The sequence below is a fragment of the Haemaphysalis longicornis genome, unplaced genomic scaffold (genome assembly GCF_048455015.1).
Source record: "Haemaphysalis longicornis isolate Haplotype H1 unplaced genomic scaffold, Haemaphysalis longicornis Haplotype H1 scaffold_10, whole genome shotgun sequence".
NCBI classification, from domain to species: domain Eukaryota; kingdom Metazoa; phylum Arthropoda; class Arachnida; order Ixodida; family Ixodidae; genus Haemaphysalis; species Haemaphysalis longicornis.
Genome location: NW_027526204.1, coordinates 41,443,321 through 41,460,222, shown reverse-complemented (window position 1 = coordinate 41,460,222; position 16,902 = coordinate 41,443,321). Strand labels below are relative to the sequence as shown.

Below are 16,902 nucleotides of genomic sequence, written 5' to 3'. Positions count from 1 at the left end.
GTAAGCGAAAAAAAAGTGGCAGTGCAACGCCGGCATGTGCGGGAGGAAAATCAAGAACAAAAAGAACCGAACTCCCGCTGGAGCAGTTACAGGCAGGGGGCGCGCGAACACGGCGAGGGCGGGAAATTTGAGATGCGTTGTACAATACTCTGTTGAATAATTCATCAGGCGAGGAATGAGACAGGGCGGCGAAGGGCGTGATGGGTGGTAAGAGTGAGAGGATAACGGCGCTACAGCCCATTATGGCAAATCACTGCCCTGAACTTGCGGCAACTTTCACATTAAGTGGTACAGGTTTCATTTTTTGACAGGACGCCGTCGGTCACACTAATAAAGCTCTCGCTCTAAAGGTTGCGGCTTTTATATTTAAACTTTCGGAGTCACCACGGATAGCCGCCGATAATCCGAAGGTTTTCCGCTCCGAAGGAATATTAAAAAAAAAAACGAATCCAAGATCGCTTTTTGAAGGGTCCGCGGTGAACTGAGGTTGTAAATCGAAGAGCCCCACTGGCTCTTGGTGACCAAGATTACAAAAAGTCGACAAAAAAAAAGTGAATATACATGACACTTGTCTTACAGAGTTCCTCCAACCCGGCAACACATTGCGAAGCAATAAACTATAAATCAGAGAGTGAACACTGGGAATCATATGCCGAGATTTTTGTAGGGAACATACCGCGAGGGAAGGTATTACCGAAAATGGAGCAACAATTACTTGCAGAAACAAAATCATAGGTGGTTAATAGGTTGTACAGAATGATTGGAAGACAAATAAGAGCTAGGAAACATAGTAAGACCCCAAAACAATAAAACTACAAAACTTAGCAATAGGTTTTAAAATACCCAACGTTAGAAATAAAGAACCTCGAAAACGTCGATGGCGTACAGACCCCAAGTTTCATTACGTTGGATCACTCTACCTACGATCTCTCTCCTCCATACACAATCTGTCATCTCTATCCTCTCCTACTCGCCACAGGTTGTAGCAAGAATTGCCAAGGTGTTTAACCGATAACTCCTTTGTGTCTCAGATTCAATGGATGACCAATATGGGCTCGCCTAGAATGGGGCCACCGTTCATTTGGCCTTAGTCTAAGTCTCATGACCCCCGGAGGGGGTCACTAAGTGCAACACCATTCAGCAAAAAAGTATCTTCGCGGATGCAACTTCGAAGGCGGACCAGTCCCCCTTACCCTCCTCCTTTGGTTCCCTCGTCTAACAGTAAATGACACCCCTCCGCTTCATTAACGTCGTCTCGTGGCCGCTACTCTGCCCGGCTATCTTCGCTGTCGCTCCTCGATTGCGCCGAACAGCGGAAACATTCATTGCGAAGGTGCGCGCGAAGGCTGCTCCCACTCCGTGCGTCATTTTCTAACGGTCCCATCATACGGCAGTGCACGTCCTTACTGCCCCATATTGCCAAACGGCGCGTCTTGATACTTTGCCCCATATAACGTCCTCCCGCACTTCAGTTTGCCTAGTTACCGTTTTATCTTCTGTAATGCACTCTACCCCAGTACCTCATCTGGAGACCCTTCCTGTGATACGATACCGGCTCTCTCACTGCCCAAGGGCTCTTCGCGATTGAAACCGGTCTCGCAACGACAGTGTTGTCTGTAGTTTGCCTTGCATCTTGTCTTACTCCATGTGCTCCCAGTGACGCCTCATGGGTTCGCAGAACCTATTCATTACTTTCAGAAGCTTATACTCCACCCATCCTTCAAACCCTCTTCCCCTTCGTGGCCTCTGGGCCTTTCTTTTCAGCAAAACGCTCTCATGATAAAAAAAAAATCCCGAGCTATCTCTACTAACGGGTAACCTGGTGAGGGGCAAAACATGCAGTGTATAAACGTATTCTTGGCGCCTTCGTGTTTTTTCCAACGGAGGTGAAACCTTTGGGGGTACAGGTATACAGCTTTGCTGTAAAAGTATCTTTTCTTTGAAGAACGAAGCTCTCTAGCGCGAGGCGTAAACGGGTGTCCCGGTGTATTTTTAGCACGCGTTACGTTCTGGCGCGAGGCGTAAACGAGTTTCCCGGTGTTTTAGTAGCTTGACTACAAAAGGCGAACGACGATTACGATGACGACGACGACGACGACGACAGGAGACGCCAACAGCCCCAGCCCTAAAATGTTACATATCCGGCTTCGACCCTAAATGCGAACGTACCTTGAAGTTTAAGTACGTCTGTGTTAAAAATAGAAGGGCCCTGTTAGAGGAGATTTCCGCAACTGAAAAAGAAAGCTAAATTTATTTTAAAGACGAGGCCCAATGAGCTATAACACTTAGCCAATTACTTTAGTATACAACTAGTATACAACCTTACTTACAACTTTACTTACAATTACTTTAGTATACAACCAGTATACCAGTATAGAACCAGTATGCAACTTTAGTATACAACCCAATTGTGAGAAGAGACCATTAACAATTATATTACACGAAGTTCCACTCGCCACATTAGGGGGCACATGAACAGAGAATACAAATTTGCTTAAGCAAAAAAAAAAAAAAAACCTCGCCCTTTCTGACTAATACCCCAACAAACAGAGATGCTGCTCTCGCCATAACAAGAAACTATTAAAAAAAACTTTCATGTTGTGTAAATCTTTCCCCAAAATACCTTTTTCCAACCTAAAAAGATCAGATGTATCGAAAAAAAAACAGATTTCATGCTACAGATGTCATCAGTGACGTATTAGCGGAAATTGGAATACCAAGAACAAATTTATCAGTGCGCTACCTGAAGGTCCAACATCGATAAAGGCATCATTAAAGACAGACATCATTAAGATTACATATCCGGGTTTCTTAACAATGGCTTTCGCTGGCGGTCGCCAATGGCTCGAGCAAGTCGATGTGACGTCATAACGACCAGACCTGAAAGTGCCCACTGAGCTGCCGTCGCTGTATTTGTTTTCCTATTGCCTAATTGTAATAATTTTTGTGAAATAAATAAAACTGGCATCATTTTCATGGCGGTAAAGCTGCCTTAAATTTGTACGACCCAAACATCCATGTGGTAGTCACGGTATCTTAGTAAAGAACTAAAAAATTTACACCATCTTCCCACGAGGGGAACCATGGGGTAGATGCGACGCATCGGGGGTTGCCGTTGGGTTATTGAAATCATCGGACGATGTCATCCGAGCGCCGGCGGCGGAACGACTGAGCGGAGCGGCGCACTTAGCGCGTTTATATGCAGCGGAATGAGAGAGAGCATAGAGAAATAAAAAAATTAGAAGAGTGGACACACGGGCTTATCGCGGCCGAGTGGCGTGACTCGCGCGCCGTCCGGCAGTCGGCGCAAGTGGTAAAAAACTATATATTTAAAATTAAGCTAACACACAATATTATACTTTTAAAATTTTGTTACACATTAGACTACACATTTTTATTTGTGTAATAAGTTGAATGGCTGTCAATGTAAATTTTTGTGGCTTCTTTGCGCCAAGCCTGGCCAAGCCGCCAAGCCGCAAGCGCAAGCCGCCATTTGGCTCTTTCGGCAGCGTTTGCACGTGCGTTTCTGCAGCCTCGTGCTAACCTCTCCTGAACGAAAGGTGAGACTTTCTTTTTTAAAGTGCTGGTGTGGCGTATTAAGTGCGATGCACTTTATAAGCGACCGCAAACCATCCACCGCCGGCGGCGGCGGCGTCCGCAGCCCTGTTCTCCCTAGCAACGGCGCAGAGCGGAGAGGAGCGTCGGTAGCAACGGCGCAGTGACGTCACTCACCACGTGACGCCACGCCCTCACCGCTCCCTCGCGGCGCGGCGGTGTGCGCCGCGCGCATCCCTCTCCTCACCCGCGCCGTGACGTCACGCACCACCTCCTCTCCCGGCAGCTGCCGTGCGCCGCTGCGCGCGTCCCCCTCCCCCTTCGCTCGCTCCTCCTCTCTCCTCGCTGGCTGCAGCTGCGCGCGCACCCCTCTCTCTCGCGCGCCCGCCTTCTCTCTCAGCCACCTGGCTCGGCGCGCTCAGCGCGGCGTACCCCCCTTTATATGCAGCGATAAACCGCCAGACCTCCGTGGGTCGGCTCGCGCGCGCTCTCTCGCTACAGTCTCCTGCTCGCTCTGCTCCAGTTTAGACCGTTCGCTGGCTGGGCGCCTCTCAAGGCGATGTCAGAATTACTACGCCGTGTACTCTCGGCGCAAGAAATGCATTCGCACTTCCTCACGATTCCCTTCGGGGAGGTGGGGGCAATTTTCATATTTACGTTTCCTTGTACTGCAAACGCTGCGAGCACTGCGTAACCTCTGGGAATCAGGCATAGCTAGTGCTGCGTCTTTAAGATAAGCGCTTTGGAAACGCCCCGGAAAGGCGTAAGACACCATTTTTTAGCTGGACGTAATGGTATTTTAGGCTGGTTGTGCCGTTTTATCTAGCGCTGAGGGATGCCAGCGGTACGCGCCCGTCGTCGCACGTAGCGTTTACGTGCCGCAAACGACGGCTGTGAGTTGCGGAAGTGACCCGCCGCGGTGGCTCAGTGGCTAAGGCGTTGCGCTGCTGAGCACGAGGTCGCGGGTTCGATTCCCGGCCGCGGCGGCCGCTTTTCTGATGGAGGCGAAAAGCAAAAACGCCCGTGTGTACGAGATTTCGGCGCACGATAAAGATCCCCAGGTGGTCAAAATTAATCCGGAGCCCTCCACTACGGCGCGCCTCATCGCCTGCGTTGCGTCGGCGCGTTAAACCCCACAATCAATCGAGTTGCGGAAGTGGCCGGCCGGCCGGCGGTCCGTAGGCGAAGCAGGCGTTGTGCGCTGTCGCTGCACTGAATTACGTGAGCCGCAGGCTGCGTTGTATTATACTAGCTAGCCATTGCTAGCTTGGCCAACTGTTACTGCTATTATGGCCGTGATGCGCTGCAAAGCCGTCCGGGCTAACGTACACGGCGAAGTAGCCGTATCTGCATTAATTTGACTTATCTGGGCATAACCAGCAGCCCCACACTCATCGTAAGTTTTACACATGGGTGCATACCAAGCTGCCTGCGTACAAAGCGAAACCGCTCGCCGACGCAGATAACGCGCGCTCGTCGCTTCGCTTTGGCGCGCCAGGTACGGTAAAAACGCGTCTTTCGTCGGCAGATAACAGCTTTGCTCGAGGCGGGGTGAGTGCGCAGTGCATTGAAACCTTCAAATTTGGTCTTCGTTCTACATCGTATATCAATTCCGGTATCGCAGGCATTGCATACAACTGTTCCACACTTGCCGTTTTTTCAAGCGTTTGCTCTCTTTTCTCTGGTCATATTTTGGCTAGTTTCATTAAACACGTATTGCGCAGATTGCACCTATTCAGTCGGAACTGTGTGTTTCTTGTCATATCTTTTTAAGGCATGGCCTTTGGCGGTCAGTAGTACTCAGTACGACGCTCACTGCTGCTTGCCATGGTGCCCACACAGCGCCCAAATATACTTTCGCCAGGTGCCCGTTCTCGGGATGCGTTTCTTCCGCGAGCCCGTGGGGCAACAGGTTTGTTTAACGTTCAGCTCGCTCTCGCTCTTCGTCCTGATTTTACAAAAAAAGACAAAAGGATTCAGGCTATGTGAGCAGCGTTATCATTCTTGTTAACCCAAACAATAGGTGAATTACATTAAGAATGTGCCTAACCAGTGTTGCGGTAATTACAAAGACCCATATTTTAAGTGTTGCTAATAGCTTGACCGTATGATTGCTGAATAGAATAAGAGAACTTGTGTTTTAAATAGGTGGCATTTAATCCGGAGCCCTCCACTACGGCGCGCCTCATCGCCTGCGTTGCGTAGGCGCGTTAAACCCCACAATCAATCAATCAATTAAATAGGTGGCATGCACTGGAGGCAATACTTGAATACTAGTTGCAGTGAAATTAACAGACTATTCGCATATCATCTGTCATTGCAAGCAGTTTGTGTACTATATCACCTATCACCTGTGCAGGTCTACAGGTGCCCTCAAGACAGAGCCAACCAGCCAGCTGCATTCGTCATACCAAACATGGTGCAAGCACTTCATGAATCGTGCCCTCACAGGACTCACAAAAGTGGCCGTGCCAACTGTTCTCCCAGAGTTATTCAGTTGTATTGATGGCTGCCTGCAATGCTTCTTGCTACCTTATTGATGCTTCTGATGGATACCGCAACTGTATTCCATCTATTTAACCTTGCCATTAGCACCTAAAATCTAACGCAAGTCTCGGCACTCAATAAGGCGTGACCACTGAAAAGACTATCGTTGACTCAAGGAACAAACGGTTTTTTATCACTGACATGCCTCATATCATTAAAACCACTAACAACAGCGTATAGTCTCCAAACTCCACTCGCAAGTTATTGTTGCTGCTAGTTGTAATATTGTGAAAACAGTACATTCACAAAAACCCTTTTACATTATGAAGACTGCCAGGGTAAGAGGTCATGCTAAATGTCGTTTGTCACCATACGTGCTGCCTGTTGTCGGACTGGCCTAGATGAAGAGAACCACGTTGGGACCTACGTTGTCAAATGCTTATGGGATTCTGTAATGTGCCACCATTGTCTCATACACGAGAAGCATATACTGCTTCCCTGTTTCTTATATTAGACTGTTCCTATTGACAGCGGAAGGCATGAATTTGTGTGCTTTAATCGAGCCTGGAACCTGTCGGTTGACTACGTGCACGTACCTAAAATATCCTTGCCTGGCCCTTTGCCTTTACTGGGAAGGCAACGCTTTCGGAAGGTAACCCGGCTTCTTGGGAAAATGCACCCTTGCAAGGAACCAATAGGAAGTTGATTTTTTTCCTCTTAACCTTTTGCGTGTGCATCTCCACATAAATGGGATTTCTGTTCAATTACTGCTACTGATTTGAAGTTGCCCCGAGGAAATAGATCTCATTAGGGTTCATCAAATAAGCGCGGCCATCAAAGCCAAAGTTTTTCCCTTCTTTCACATCCTAATTGGAGAAATTGCCAGAATAAGAAAATTATCTGCGGAGATAGTGGTTGTAAACAGTTGCAAGTATCCCAGCGTCTAGATTATGTTATGGTTGATATTTTAGTATGACTGCAACAGCGCACAGCGTCTGAGGGTGTCGTAGATACAAGTAAATCTGTAGATGGCTGCGTTTCTGGGTTTTCTGCATTTTCAATTACCGTGGAGAAAAAATCCTTTGTGTGGTTGTGATACCTTTACCTGTGCATTTTTTTTTCATTCCTTGAAACGTATTTTCCTCTCACTACTGTGTATTGTCTCTGTTGTGTATTACTCACTGTTTATTATTATATGTGTGTTGCAAAGAATGATGACAATTTGAACTTGTTCCGTTTAGTGCCATGCAATAAATATTTCTTCATTTATGGTGTGTCTCTTTTATGTGGCTCGGCAACATGTGAACACGCGACAGAATTCTTAACCAAGTGTGAGTGGTACTGTAAATTGCAATTTCACATTTTCAGAAAAAAGGTTTTTTTTTTGTAAAAGCATACGGGCACTAAGCCTGAGAATGATATATTCAAATAAATGCTAATTATTGCATGAAAGCGTCCGAATACCGTACCGATGCCCGTCGCTGTGAGCAGCGCTTTCCAGTCCTTCAAACTACCCGCCAAAATCGGTGTCCGCGAAACCGAAACCGAAAGTGAACGTACGAAAGTATGGTTAGTAGTTTGGCTCTCCGTCCGCTCGGTGCGCTACACTACAGTACAGTCATTCGGCCGCAGGGCTCTATGGGAGTGTCCACTCTTACCAGTATTTCTTTCTCTATGGAGAGAGCAGCGCATAGCAGCGCATAGCAGCGCTGGCGCATGTGTTAACCGAGCGCAAGCGCGAGCGCAAGCTGCGCGCTAACGCACAGCTGGCACGGCGACGGGAGCGAGCTGACCGCGCTGACGCACAGATGGCGCTGCGGTGAGAGCGGCGGAGCGCACAGCTGCCGCGCCGAGGATGCGGACTACGCCGCGACGACGACGCTGGACAAGGCGAGTTAAAGAGATGCGACGCATCTAAAAATTTCCAGAATCAAATTTACCCTTTTTGAAAGACGTAAGGTCAACCACTCACCTATAAAAAAGGAAGTACAACGAACTTATCCAAAATTTCAGGTTGGGCAACAGACCAAGCACACTTTTGGACTGGCTACTTAAATCAACAAAAAAAAATAGAATATGGCAGTCGTGTTTGGTAACGCATCCGCATGTGTACGATAAAAGCTCTACAAGTTGTTCAATGAATGTTATTAATTTATATTCGCCAAGCTTTTAAGCCAATTCCGGCATTATTTTTTGGAATAGCTTGTTCCATTCTACCGGTCTGTATTACGGTAGAAAGATAACGGCGTTAAAGTAAAATAATTCAAGAGCGGACAGATTGTGAGCAAAGAAAATGCAGTTTAAATAAATAAAATATTCTTGATAGGTGACATAAATGAAACAAGGTACTGCAGATCACCTGACACTGGACTTCAGCTGAAATATGCAAAAAGCCGGGGTGTATATGTATATGTCTACACTGATCCGCTAATGGGGAGGAAGATGGGGCAGCTTATGCAGTTTTCGGCAAATAGAACGAAATGGATCCTACTAATTTTCTCAGACGGAACTGCCAAAAAAAGTGCTCCGATGTTTTTGGTTACGGTCGTCGCGCTTAGAAGGAAACATCTTTTACCAACCGCAGGTGCAGAAAAAACAACGTACTTTTTTTTTGAAATTGAAAGTACAGAAGCATGATAGTGAAGTGGGCGTGCAGTACATAACGTTTTGACTGAGTTTTTTTTTTTTTTGAAAAAAAAGCTTGCTATGCCGTACTTGCGCCGTAGACTGTAACTCCAAAACGCACCGCAGGAAGGCCAAAGTGTTTCCACAAGGGGCACATGAGGATGACGACGACGACGACGACGATGATGATGATGATGGTGAGGATGATGAAAACGGGAAGTGCCTCTAGAAGAAAACGCTCCCCGTGTTCCGAATCGAAAATGGATCCCTCGCGTTATAAAACTGACGTCTGTCTCAATGAACTATTCTTTTTTATTAGTATTCGTCGACTTGGCCTGATAACAGAAGCGGCATCCAGATTGGTCATTCCGACATGGTCGAAGCAGTTTGTATTTTGGCCTTAAACTTTTAGTCAGGTGGTGGGGAGGAAGTTTTGCGTTTTTGCCATCTTTTTCTTAATAAAAGAACTTTGATTTTTTTTTTCAGGAGCGCTTCCAAGCAGGTGATCGTCACTGTGGGAAAGTTTTCGTGTATTGTTTGCGACTGAAACAGAATTATCTGTGGTCGCCATTAGATGACAGCCAGAGCCGATGACCTCGAACAACCCCCCATCACCTCGTCACCATCCTCTTCCCACTCCCCGCCAGTGTTTGGGTCTGCCAAATTGTTTTCCCGTTTTGGTTGTCTTGTTCTAAAGGCGAGACGCCGAAGGACGGGAGGTCTTCTTGAATGAAGGTGCCAACACGAGGCTCCTCCTGGCGGCGTCCAAAGGATGCCCCCAGCATTGAATAGGAAGGCCCCACTCACCGGAGCCCATGCCAGCGTCGGCCTGGTGGTCATCAGCAGCATCTGCAACCAGGCAAGAAAGGAGGCCGACTGAGTAACCAGCATTCAAAGAAACCCCGAAGGCAACGTGCTGCCGTTTTTCATTAGAAAGGATACCGGTCCGTCTGTGCTTTGAATTGAATTGAATTGAATTTTATTGACCAAGCGTGAACATGAAACGTGAATGGGTACAGAGGCACTGGGAGGTCCCAAGGTAAGAACCGCAGGCGGGACCTCCCATGGTGATTGTAAAATAAAAAAAATGAATAAACATCAAGCAACACTTCGTCTGTCATCAAGCACAATTATGCCGAGATTTTATTAAGTTAATGGCGGAAAGCGTGTCAACGAAGTACACGGGGTTTCCGCGTTCATGTGCGGATATATACTACAGCGAAACCTGGCCAAGTCGAGTCTATCGAACCACGAAATATTTTCCAAAATACCTGTAGGCCCATGCGTCCCTAGCACTAGTTTCCTGTTACTCACTGCATACAGCCCCCCCCCCCCCCCTCCCCGGAAATCTGCCGCGTAGTTTATTTATTTATAGGTGCTCACGAACAATTTAATGAGAAATTCACCCGATACCGAAACCAGGCCCGTAGGTACGTGCCTGTGTGTGTGCGTGCCGTGAATCTTCGACGACACCACCACTCAACAGCTTAGCGCTCGGCGCTCGTCATGACCGTGAAGCGAAATGATGAAGGCCGGTTGACCAGCCTGTCTGCTAATTCGACAACATTCACTTCTACCAGCGATAGCGTGCGGTGAAGCTAGGAACTAGAGCTTGCCGCTTCCTTACTCACAGCTGTACGACTCAAAATCTCTAATATAAACATAAGCCAAAAATTTTAGACATTTTAGTGACCTATACGTATACATTTGTGACGCAAAATCATGAACCCTAACGTCCGCTACGTTGAGTAAATAATCCATGTAAGCTGCACATTGGTATTTATCTTATCTCGCTGCCTCTTTAAAAACAACATCTTCACTGCTCAGAAAGAAAATAACGATTTGCGAAAGAGTGAATCAGCGCCGGGTTAATCAAATTAGTTTTTATTTAGCCGCTTCCCCACTAAATCTGTCGCGCTCACGTCAACCTGCGATGTCCGTCACTCCAGAAAAAAATTGTAAAGCACTTCCGAAAAGGAATTGTGACGGTAACAAATTGTGTCCACGCGACAGTAACGCGTAAGTAATATTATTTTGCAGACGATTTGCCCGTTTTTGTCCCTCCCCCTTTACGTTTAATGGTGAGGTGGTCAGTAGTGAAAGGTTTGAAACAAAGTTACGTTAGAAAGCTTCGCTTTCATCGCTCCCCCGTTAACCTAGCCTCGCCATTTCGTCATCGACACTCTTGAAGTGGGTCACCCGTGTTACTCCTTTAAAGGCGCGGCATCCATCGGCGCTTTTGAAGGAGCCATAACGACGAAGCACAACTTCGCTTACTTCGAAAGAAGTAGAACTACGCTTCAGTACCTCACTCGGCTCCATTTCAGCAACGAAAAGCGTTTTTAAACAAAACGAAGCGCAAAAGGTACCGAAAAGCTTTCAAATTTCGCTCTAATATCAGGTGTTATGGAATGGAGCGGGGCCATTAGGGCCAACACTACAAAGACAGTGACTAGTCTGTTAACGTCCATTCAAGTGATGCGATCAAATGGAACTAGAGGTCTCACTACGATAGTCCAGGAATGCGCCTCAGCGATGGCTCAAGTCTGCGGCCACTAATCCCACAAACAAGTTTCTATGACGTCTTAACAAAATTGCCGGACAGTGGCTAGGAAGTCGCCACTGCTTCAAATGTTTTTTTAACTCTATATTAATCGATCGAAGTTTCTGATAAAATTTATCGTTGTATTTTTTGGGCTGCTGAGCACGAGGTCGCGGGTTCGATTGCCGGCCGCGGATGCCGCTTTTATGATGGAGGCGAAAAGCGGAAACGCCCGTGTGTTCGAGATTTCGGCTCACGTTAAAGATCCCCAGGTGGTCAAAATTAATCCGGAGCCCCACACTGCGGCGTGCCTCATCGCCTGCGTTGCGTCTGCGCGTTAAATCCTTACAGCAGGTCAATCAATCAATCAATCAATCAATCAATCAATCAATCAATCAATCAATCAATCAATCAATCAATCAATCAATCAATCAATCAATCAATCAATCAATCAATCAACTTGTATTTTGTCTCCATGGACCCATTGACTATGCAGCATGCAAAGCATAAACGCAGTCACAAAGGTGACTACCGGAACGCGCTCCCGTGTGCGGACTGGCCCGAAAAGCGAGTGCATCAGCTGACCTGACGGCCAAGTTGGCGCAGTGCCAAGTGTGTGCGGGCCCGCGTGTGTGTGTGTTTCTTTTTTAATGAGAAGGGATAAAATGACCCGACCGATAACTGCCTCTCGGGTTGAGGGCGGCTCAATCAAGACAGAGTCTATATTAGGAGGAGGATAGACAGAAAAGAGGACAGCGAGGGAGGAGAGGAAAGATGATGGATTATAGGCCGCGCAGCAGTGGCAGCACTCGCAGCGTCGGAGCCGGTCCCTTAGTCTCGGGTCCTTTAAAATGTTTAGCAGGGTACGGACCGCGTTTCCGTGATTTGAAGGTCCACGATTCTGGTAACAGCATTTTGAAGGGGTACGTGAAGGCGAGTTACAGTTTCCCGTACGACGCTGTCAGCAAGGTTCGAACCTGTGAATGTTGCGTACAGTGCCTGCGCGGGTGTCTCCACTGCAGAAAAGTGGGCATGTGGGTGAAGCAGCGATACCGAGCCTGTGGCTTCTCTCTACGCTATTCCAGTGCGCTGTGCGCGCTGTCGCCTTTCCATTTTTATGGCCTCCACGCGAGATATTCGTGCACAAACAGACGGACGCGTTTTCGTTCGCAGGATTGTTCTAATACTGGCGCATTGAAAGTGTCCGACATAAAAGTACCCCTGTAATAACCTATTGACAGGTATCGCTGCAAAAGTACAGCTAAGGTGCACAACGCTGTGCAAGTGTACCTGTACAGTCACGGACAAATGGAACTCGATCATGAAAACATGAGCTAGAACACACAAATAGCGCGATTTATTTCCATTCAAGTCAAATTGATGCGTAGCCTCATTGCAGTAAAAAAAAATTGAAGCCATTCCACTCAATGTGAAAGCTGTTGGAAGTGCAGAGCAGTGATTCGCCATAATAGGCTGTACCGCAGTTATCCGCTTACTGCTACCACCCCATGCAATGCAATTTTCCCGCCTTCGCAGTGCTCGCGCGCCCCCTGCCTGAAACAGCGCCAGCGGGAGTTCTGTTCTCTTTGTTCTTTTCTCCCCGCACGTGCAAGCGTTGCACTGCCACATTTTGCGTTTACTATCGTCCTTAACGGGCGTCCTTAACTAAAGGAACGCGGGCGCTTCCGGTTAATTACGAATATTTTCCCCCAAATGCACTTCAGTTTTCTTTGCGCTAAACAACGACAACATGTATCACAAGCGCCAGCGTTACACGAGTTTCAAACGCTTATGACTATATAAACCGCTTGGTTTTCGAAGCCTCTGGGTACGGCGCGAACAACAGCGTTAGCCCGGGACGTCGCGTTGGTGCTCTATATACGTGGATCAAGCTAGCGAGCTAGGACGATAAGGCGATCGCCTAAAGTGCTCTGCACTTAAATGATTGGAAAGGTGGCTTTTGAAATATACCAATAGACCTCCGCAAAGAGTATTTTACGATTTTTCATGTTCTGGTTCACATTTTCGTGTTCGCATTTCATTTCTCCAAGACTGTACCTGCATGACGTTGTACAGATGTACGGCGACGCTCAAGTGAGAGCCCGACCATGCAGACACTTGCTGCAGCCATCCCGCCGAAGGCACCAAAATTAGTAGTGGCTTAGCTCTGCTATGCTAGGATATACGTAGCGTGAGGTAAGGTTCAGCAATCCAGTCCAATCCAGTCCAGTCCAATTCAGTCTAATCCAGTCATGTCCAGTCACTGCCCCTCGCACATGCTGAGCACGCCTCTTCACGAGCCATGCAAAACGGCTATCAAGCGGCTCCGTTGCAGCGTCAGACTTGGCAACTGCGCACACCTGGGCACGCACCGGCGCCAGTGCGTCTGCCGCGGCTATGACGCAACACAATCCAACACAATCCACCTTAATCCAATCCAATCCAATCCAAATCCAATCCAATCCAACCCAAGCCAATTCAATGCAATGCAATGCAATCCAATCCAATCCGATGTCCCTTGCGCTAGCGCAGAGCGGCCATTCACGGCACACGCGAAACTGCTCAACCTCGGCCAGTGTAGCTTACGCTACAAAAATTCCGCAGTCTTCTTCCGAGAAGAGAATCGGCGCTGTTTCGCTCTAGCCACGGCCTCCTTCGACGACTGCGTCTGAGGCTACGCTACCCGCAATGCGGCAGAGTCACGGTAACCGCTGCAGACAGATGTCATACCAAGTGGTCAGCCAGGATCTACTCCCTTCCGTATTTTCACACCGAAAAAATTATATACCAAGCTGTTCTGGATTTCACACTGTTCAGGGCACCTGCCGGGAAGGTTTACGGAAGGTGTTTGCGGATGTTGAAGCCACGCTTCGTTCCTTTCGAAGAGGATATGTAAACTATTCGGTCGAACTAGATACAATGTGTAACGCTGTAACTATCGCTGTGTTTATAACCACCATGATTGGTTGCCGCCTCCAAGAACGCCAGCCTATTTACTTGAGATACTACCGAAGACCGGGCGGTTTTTGTACTGAAAAAAATAACTACTTCTTTACAAAAATGCGAGTATTTATACGTGCGCTCTTGACTACGACTAAATTCAAACACATTAAGGCAACTGTAAATAACCACTGATTCTGCAGATAACCGCCGGTAACTCTAGATAACGTACCTCTGCTTCAAATTATTGTATATGCTTGAAAAACGCCACTGAACTTGGAAGATTGGGTACGCTACGTGATGGCCCTTCAACGCGCACAAACTTGACAACCTTCCGTAATATCCTGTTCTAAATGTACTCTGCAACCCTTCCGATAAACGCCTAAACTCTTTCCTTCGCGTGTTTATAAGCCTTGTAAAAGCTACAGTTATCAACAGTCCGGAGCGGCACTGCGTGATTTGCTCGTCGCAGCAGGACAATCCGCCTTCCATTTCTGCTTCGCTTTGTCGCTTCCTTTTAACACGAAGGTATTTTATGCTCGGGTACACCAAGGTCTCACTGGCGTCATATCCCCCAGGGAAATGACATCGCAAAAAAAAATTCACAGCATATCCACGGGGTGAATGATGATGAGTGGGCGAAGCTCCTGAGGGGAAATCATCAGTGAAAGTTCGCCCACTACATCTGTGTCCGAACGTAACGTCTAGAAAGACTCGCTTAAACCGCGCGTCGGCACCTTGGGGCTGAGCTCGCCTGATGCGTTTTGCAGACGCCTCACGAGCTCTCACTGCATCGGGGTCTGCCTGCCGATACGCGCGCTTTCTCGCCGCTTCCCGTTCTCTGACGTTTTGGAGATCCTCTTCGCGCCGCAGCCGTGCCGCTTCGCGTACGGCAGGGTCTTCGCGCCGTTGCCGTGACGCTTGTGCCTCTCGTTCTCGAACGCTGGGATCTTGGCGGCGTCGTCGCGCAGCCAGACGACACGCTTCGGCCTCCCGCTCTCGTACTGCAGGATCGTGGCGGCGGCGTCGCGCAGCTTCACGGAGCGCTTCTGCCTCGCGGGCTCGCACATCTGCAGCCTTATCCATCGGGCGACTCCGAGCGCGCGGCAACAGCGAACGGATTTTATTACAACGCTCCCCGCCATCTAGTAAACAATCCAAGAACTAAACTAGAGGTAGCCACGCCATCTAGTAAGCAATCCAAGCGCATCTTTTCATCATATACAAGTACCGCCATCTAGTAAACAATCCAAGAACTAAACTACAGGTAGCCACGCCATCTAGTAAACAATCCAAGAACTAAACTAGAGGTGGCTACATACATACGTCGAGGATGGACATACCCACGCCCTAAGGAGCTTCGCCCCTAAAAATTCGCCCGGATTCGAGCCACGAACTCTCTCGCCGCAACGGGAAATACACAGCGCTGTGCCCACTGCGCTGTGAATTCAAGCGCAAGTAGGCCTACGAACGCGTCCTATATCATTCCTACTATTTTCTTCATCCAGATAGTGCGGTCGTGTAGTTCATCGTGACGCTAATGAGAGCCGACAGTTCGCGCCTCGATGTCAGCGTCTTCGTGTACGTGGGACGCGGGTTAATTGAGGCCCCCTCCGCCACAGAGTTTCTCACTAACTGAGAAACTCTATGCCCTCCGCCACCTACTGCTTTCGGTTCCGGTTCGGTTTCGTTCGCGCGGTTTTCAGGGCGCTGTGGTTTCAATCGGATTTACGCAATGCCCCGGCGCGTGCAATCCAGTGGCTAACGTTGATGCGTCTAACGGTGCCATAGCGACGTAATATAAGTAGCGATGTGCAAGTTCATATGGATGCACAATAAACATTTAAATGTTCCTGCGAAGGCACATTTCACTTTCGTGTTTTACCGATTCCTATGAAAGAGGCATCAACCACATTTTTAAAGGGGCTATCGAACACGTTCGTTGCTGCAACTGAAGCAAAGCCGGTCACTGTACTCATGTAATTCCGGCGGTCGAAGAACGCCAAGACCGCGAAAGAAAGAAGAATCTTTCGAGCGAGTTACCAAGTTATCTGGTGGGCATAGAGCAGTAATTTTTGGCTGAGCTACTTTGCGGCCCCTAACCTAAGTTCCTGATGCGTTGGTTGACTATGTTCTGCCAGCATTTAAGCTTTCGAAAAAAAAAAAAAAAAACTTAAGAGTGTTGCACGGTACCTTACACGTTTTGTGAACCATTCCCGAGCCATATCTGAATGCAGAGTGGTACCCAACCGCCCTGATTGATTTGATTGATTGCAGGGTTTAACGCACCGACGCAACGCAGGCGATGAGGCGCGCCGTAGTGGAAGGCTCCGTACTAATTTTGGCCACTTGGGGATCTTTAGCGTGCGCTGAAATCTCGAACACACGGGCGTTTTTGCTTTTCGCCTCCATCAGAAAAGCGGCCGCCGCGGCCGGGAATCGAATCCGCGACCTCGTACACCCAACCGCCCTCACTGTCCTCTTTCGAGGGAATGTTGAGAGAACACTGGCGTCTCCTTCGCGGGTAATTTGCCGCTTTGACAGAGGCTCCATAAGCACGAGTGAGTTTGAAAAACCTACGACCTGAGACCACCTGTCTTGGGAAGAAACAGCTCAGCCCGCGAGGCGTAACCAGCGCCTCGGAGAAAAGCGATGAGTTCCCACCGGCGAATCCGCTATTTTGAATCAGCTGAAGGAAACGCCCAAGAGACCAGCGTAAAGTCAATAGTTCACTCGCACGAACGCAGACGAGC

The 16,902-nt window shown here is 48.3% G+C and overlaps 1 protein-coding gene across 3 annotated transcripts in view; it reads right to left on the bottom strand.

Moving 5' to 3' along the window:
* Positions 1 to 16,902, bottom strand: part of LOC144158403 (agrin-like) — a 289,317-nt gene that overhangs the window by 106,595 nt on the left and 165,820 nt on the right. For all 3 annotated transcript variants that reach the window (XM_077689275.1, XM_077689274.1, XM_077689276.1), the window contains exon 2: positions 9,475 to 9,516. In XM_077689275.1, the coding sequence (XP_077545401.1) occupies positions 9,475 to 9,516 (42 nt within the window). The remainder of the gene's footprint in view (positions 1 to 9,474; positions 9,517 to 16,902) is intronic.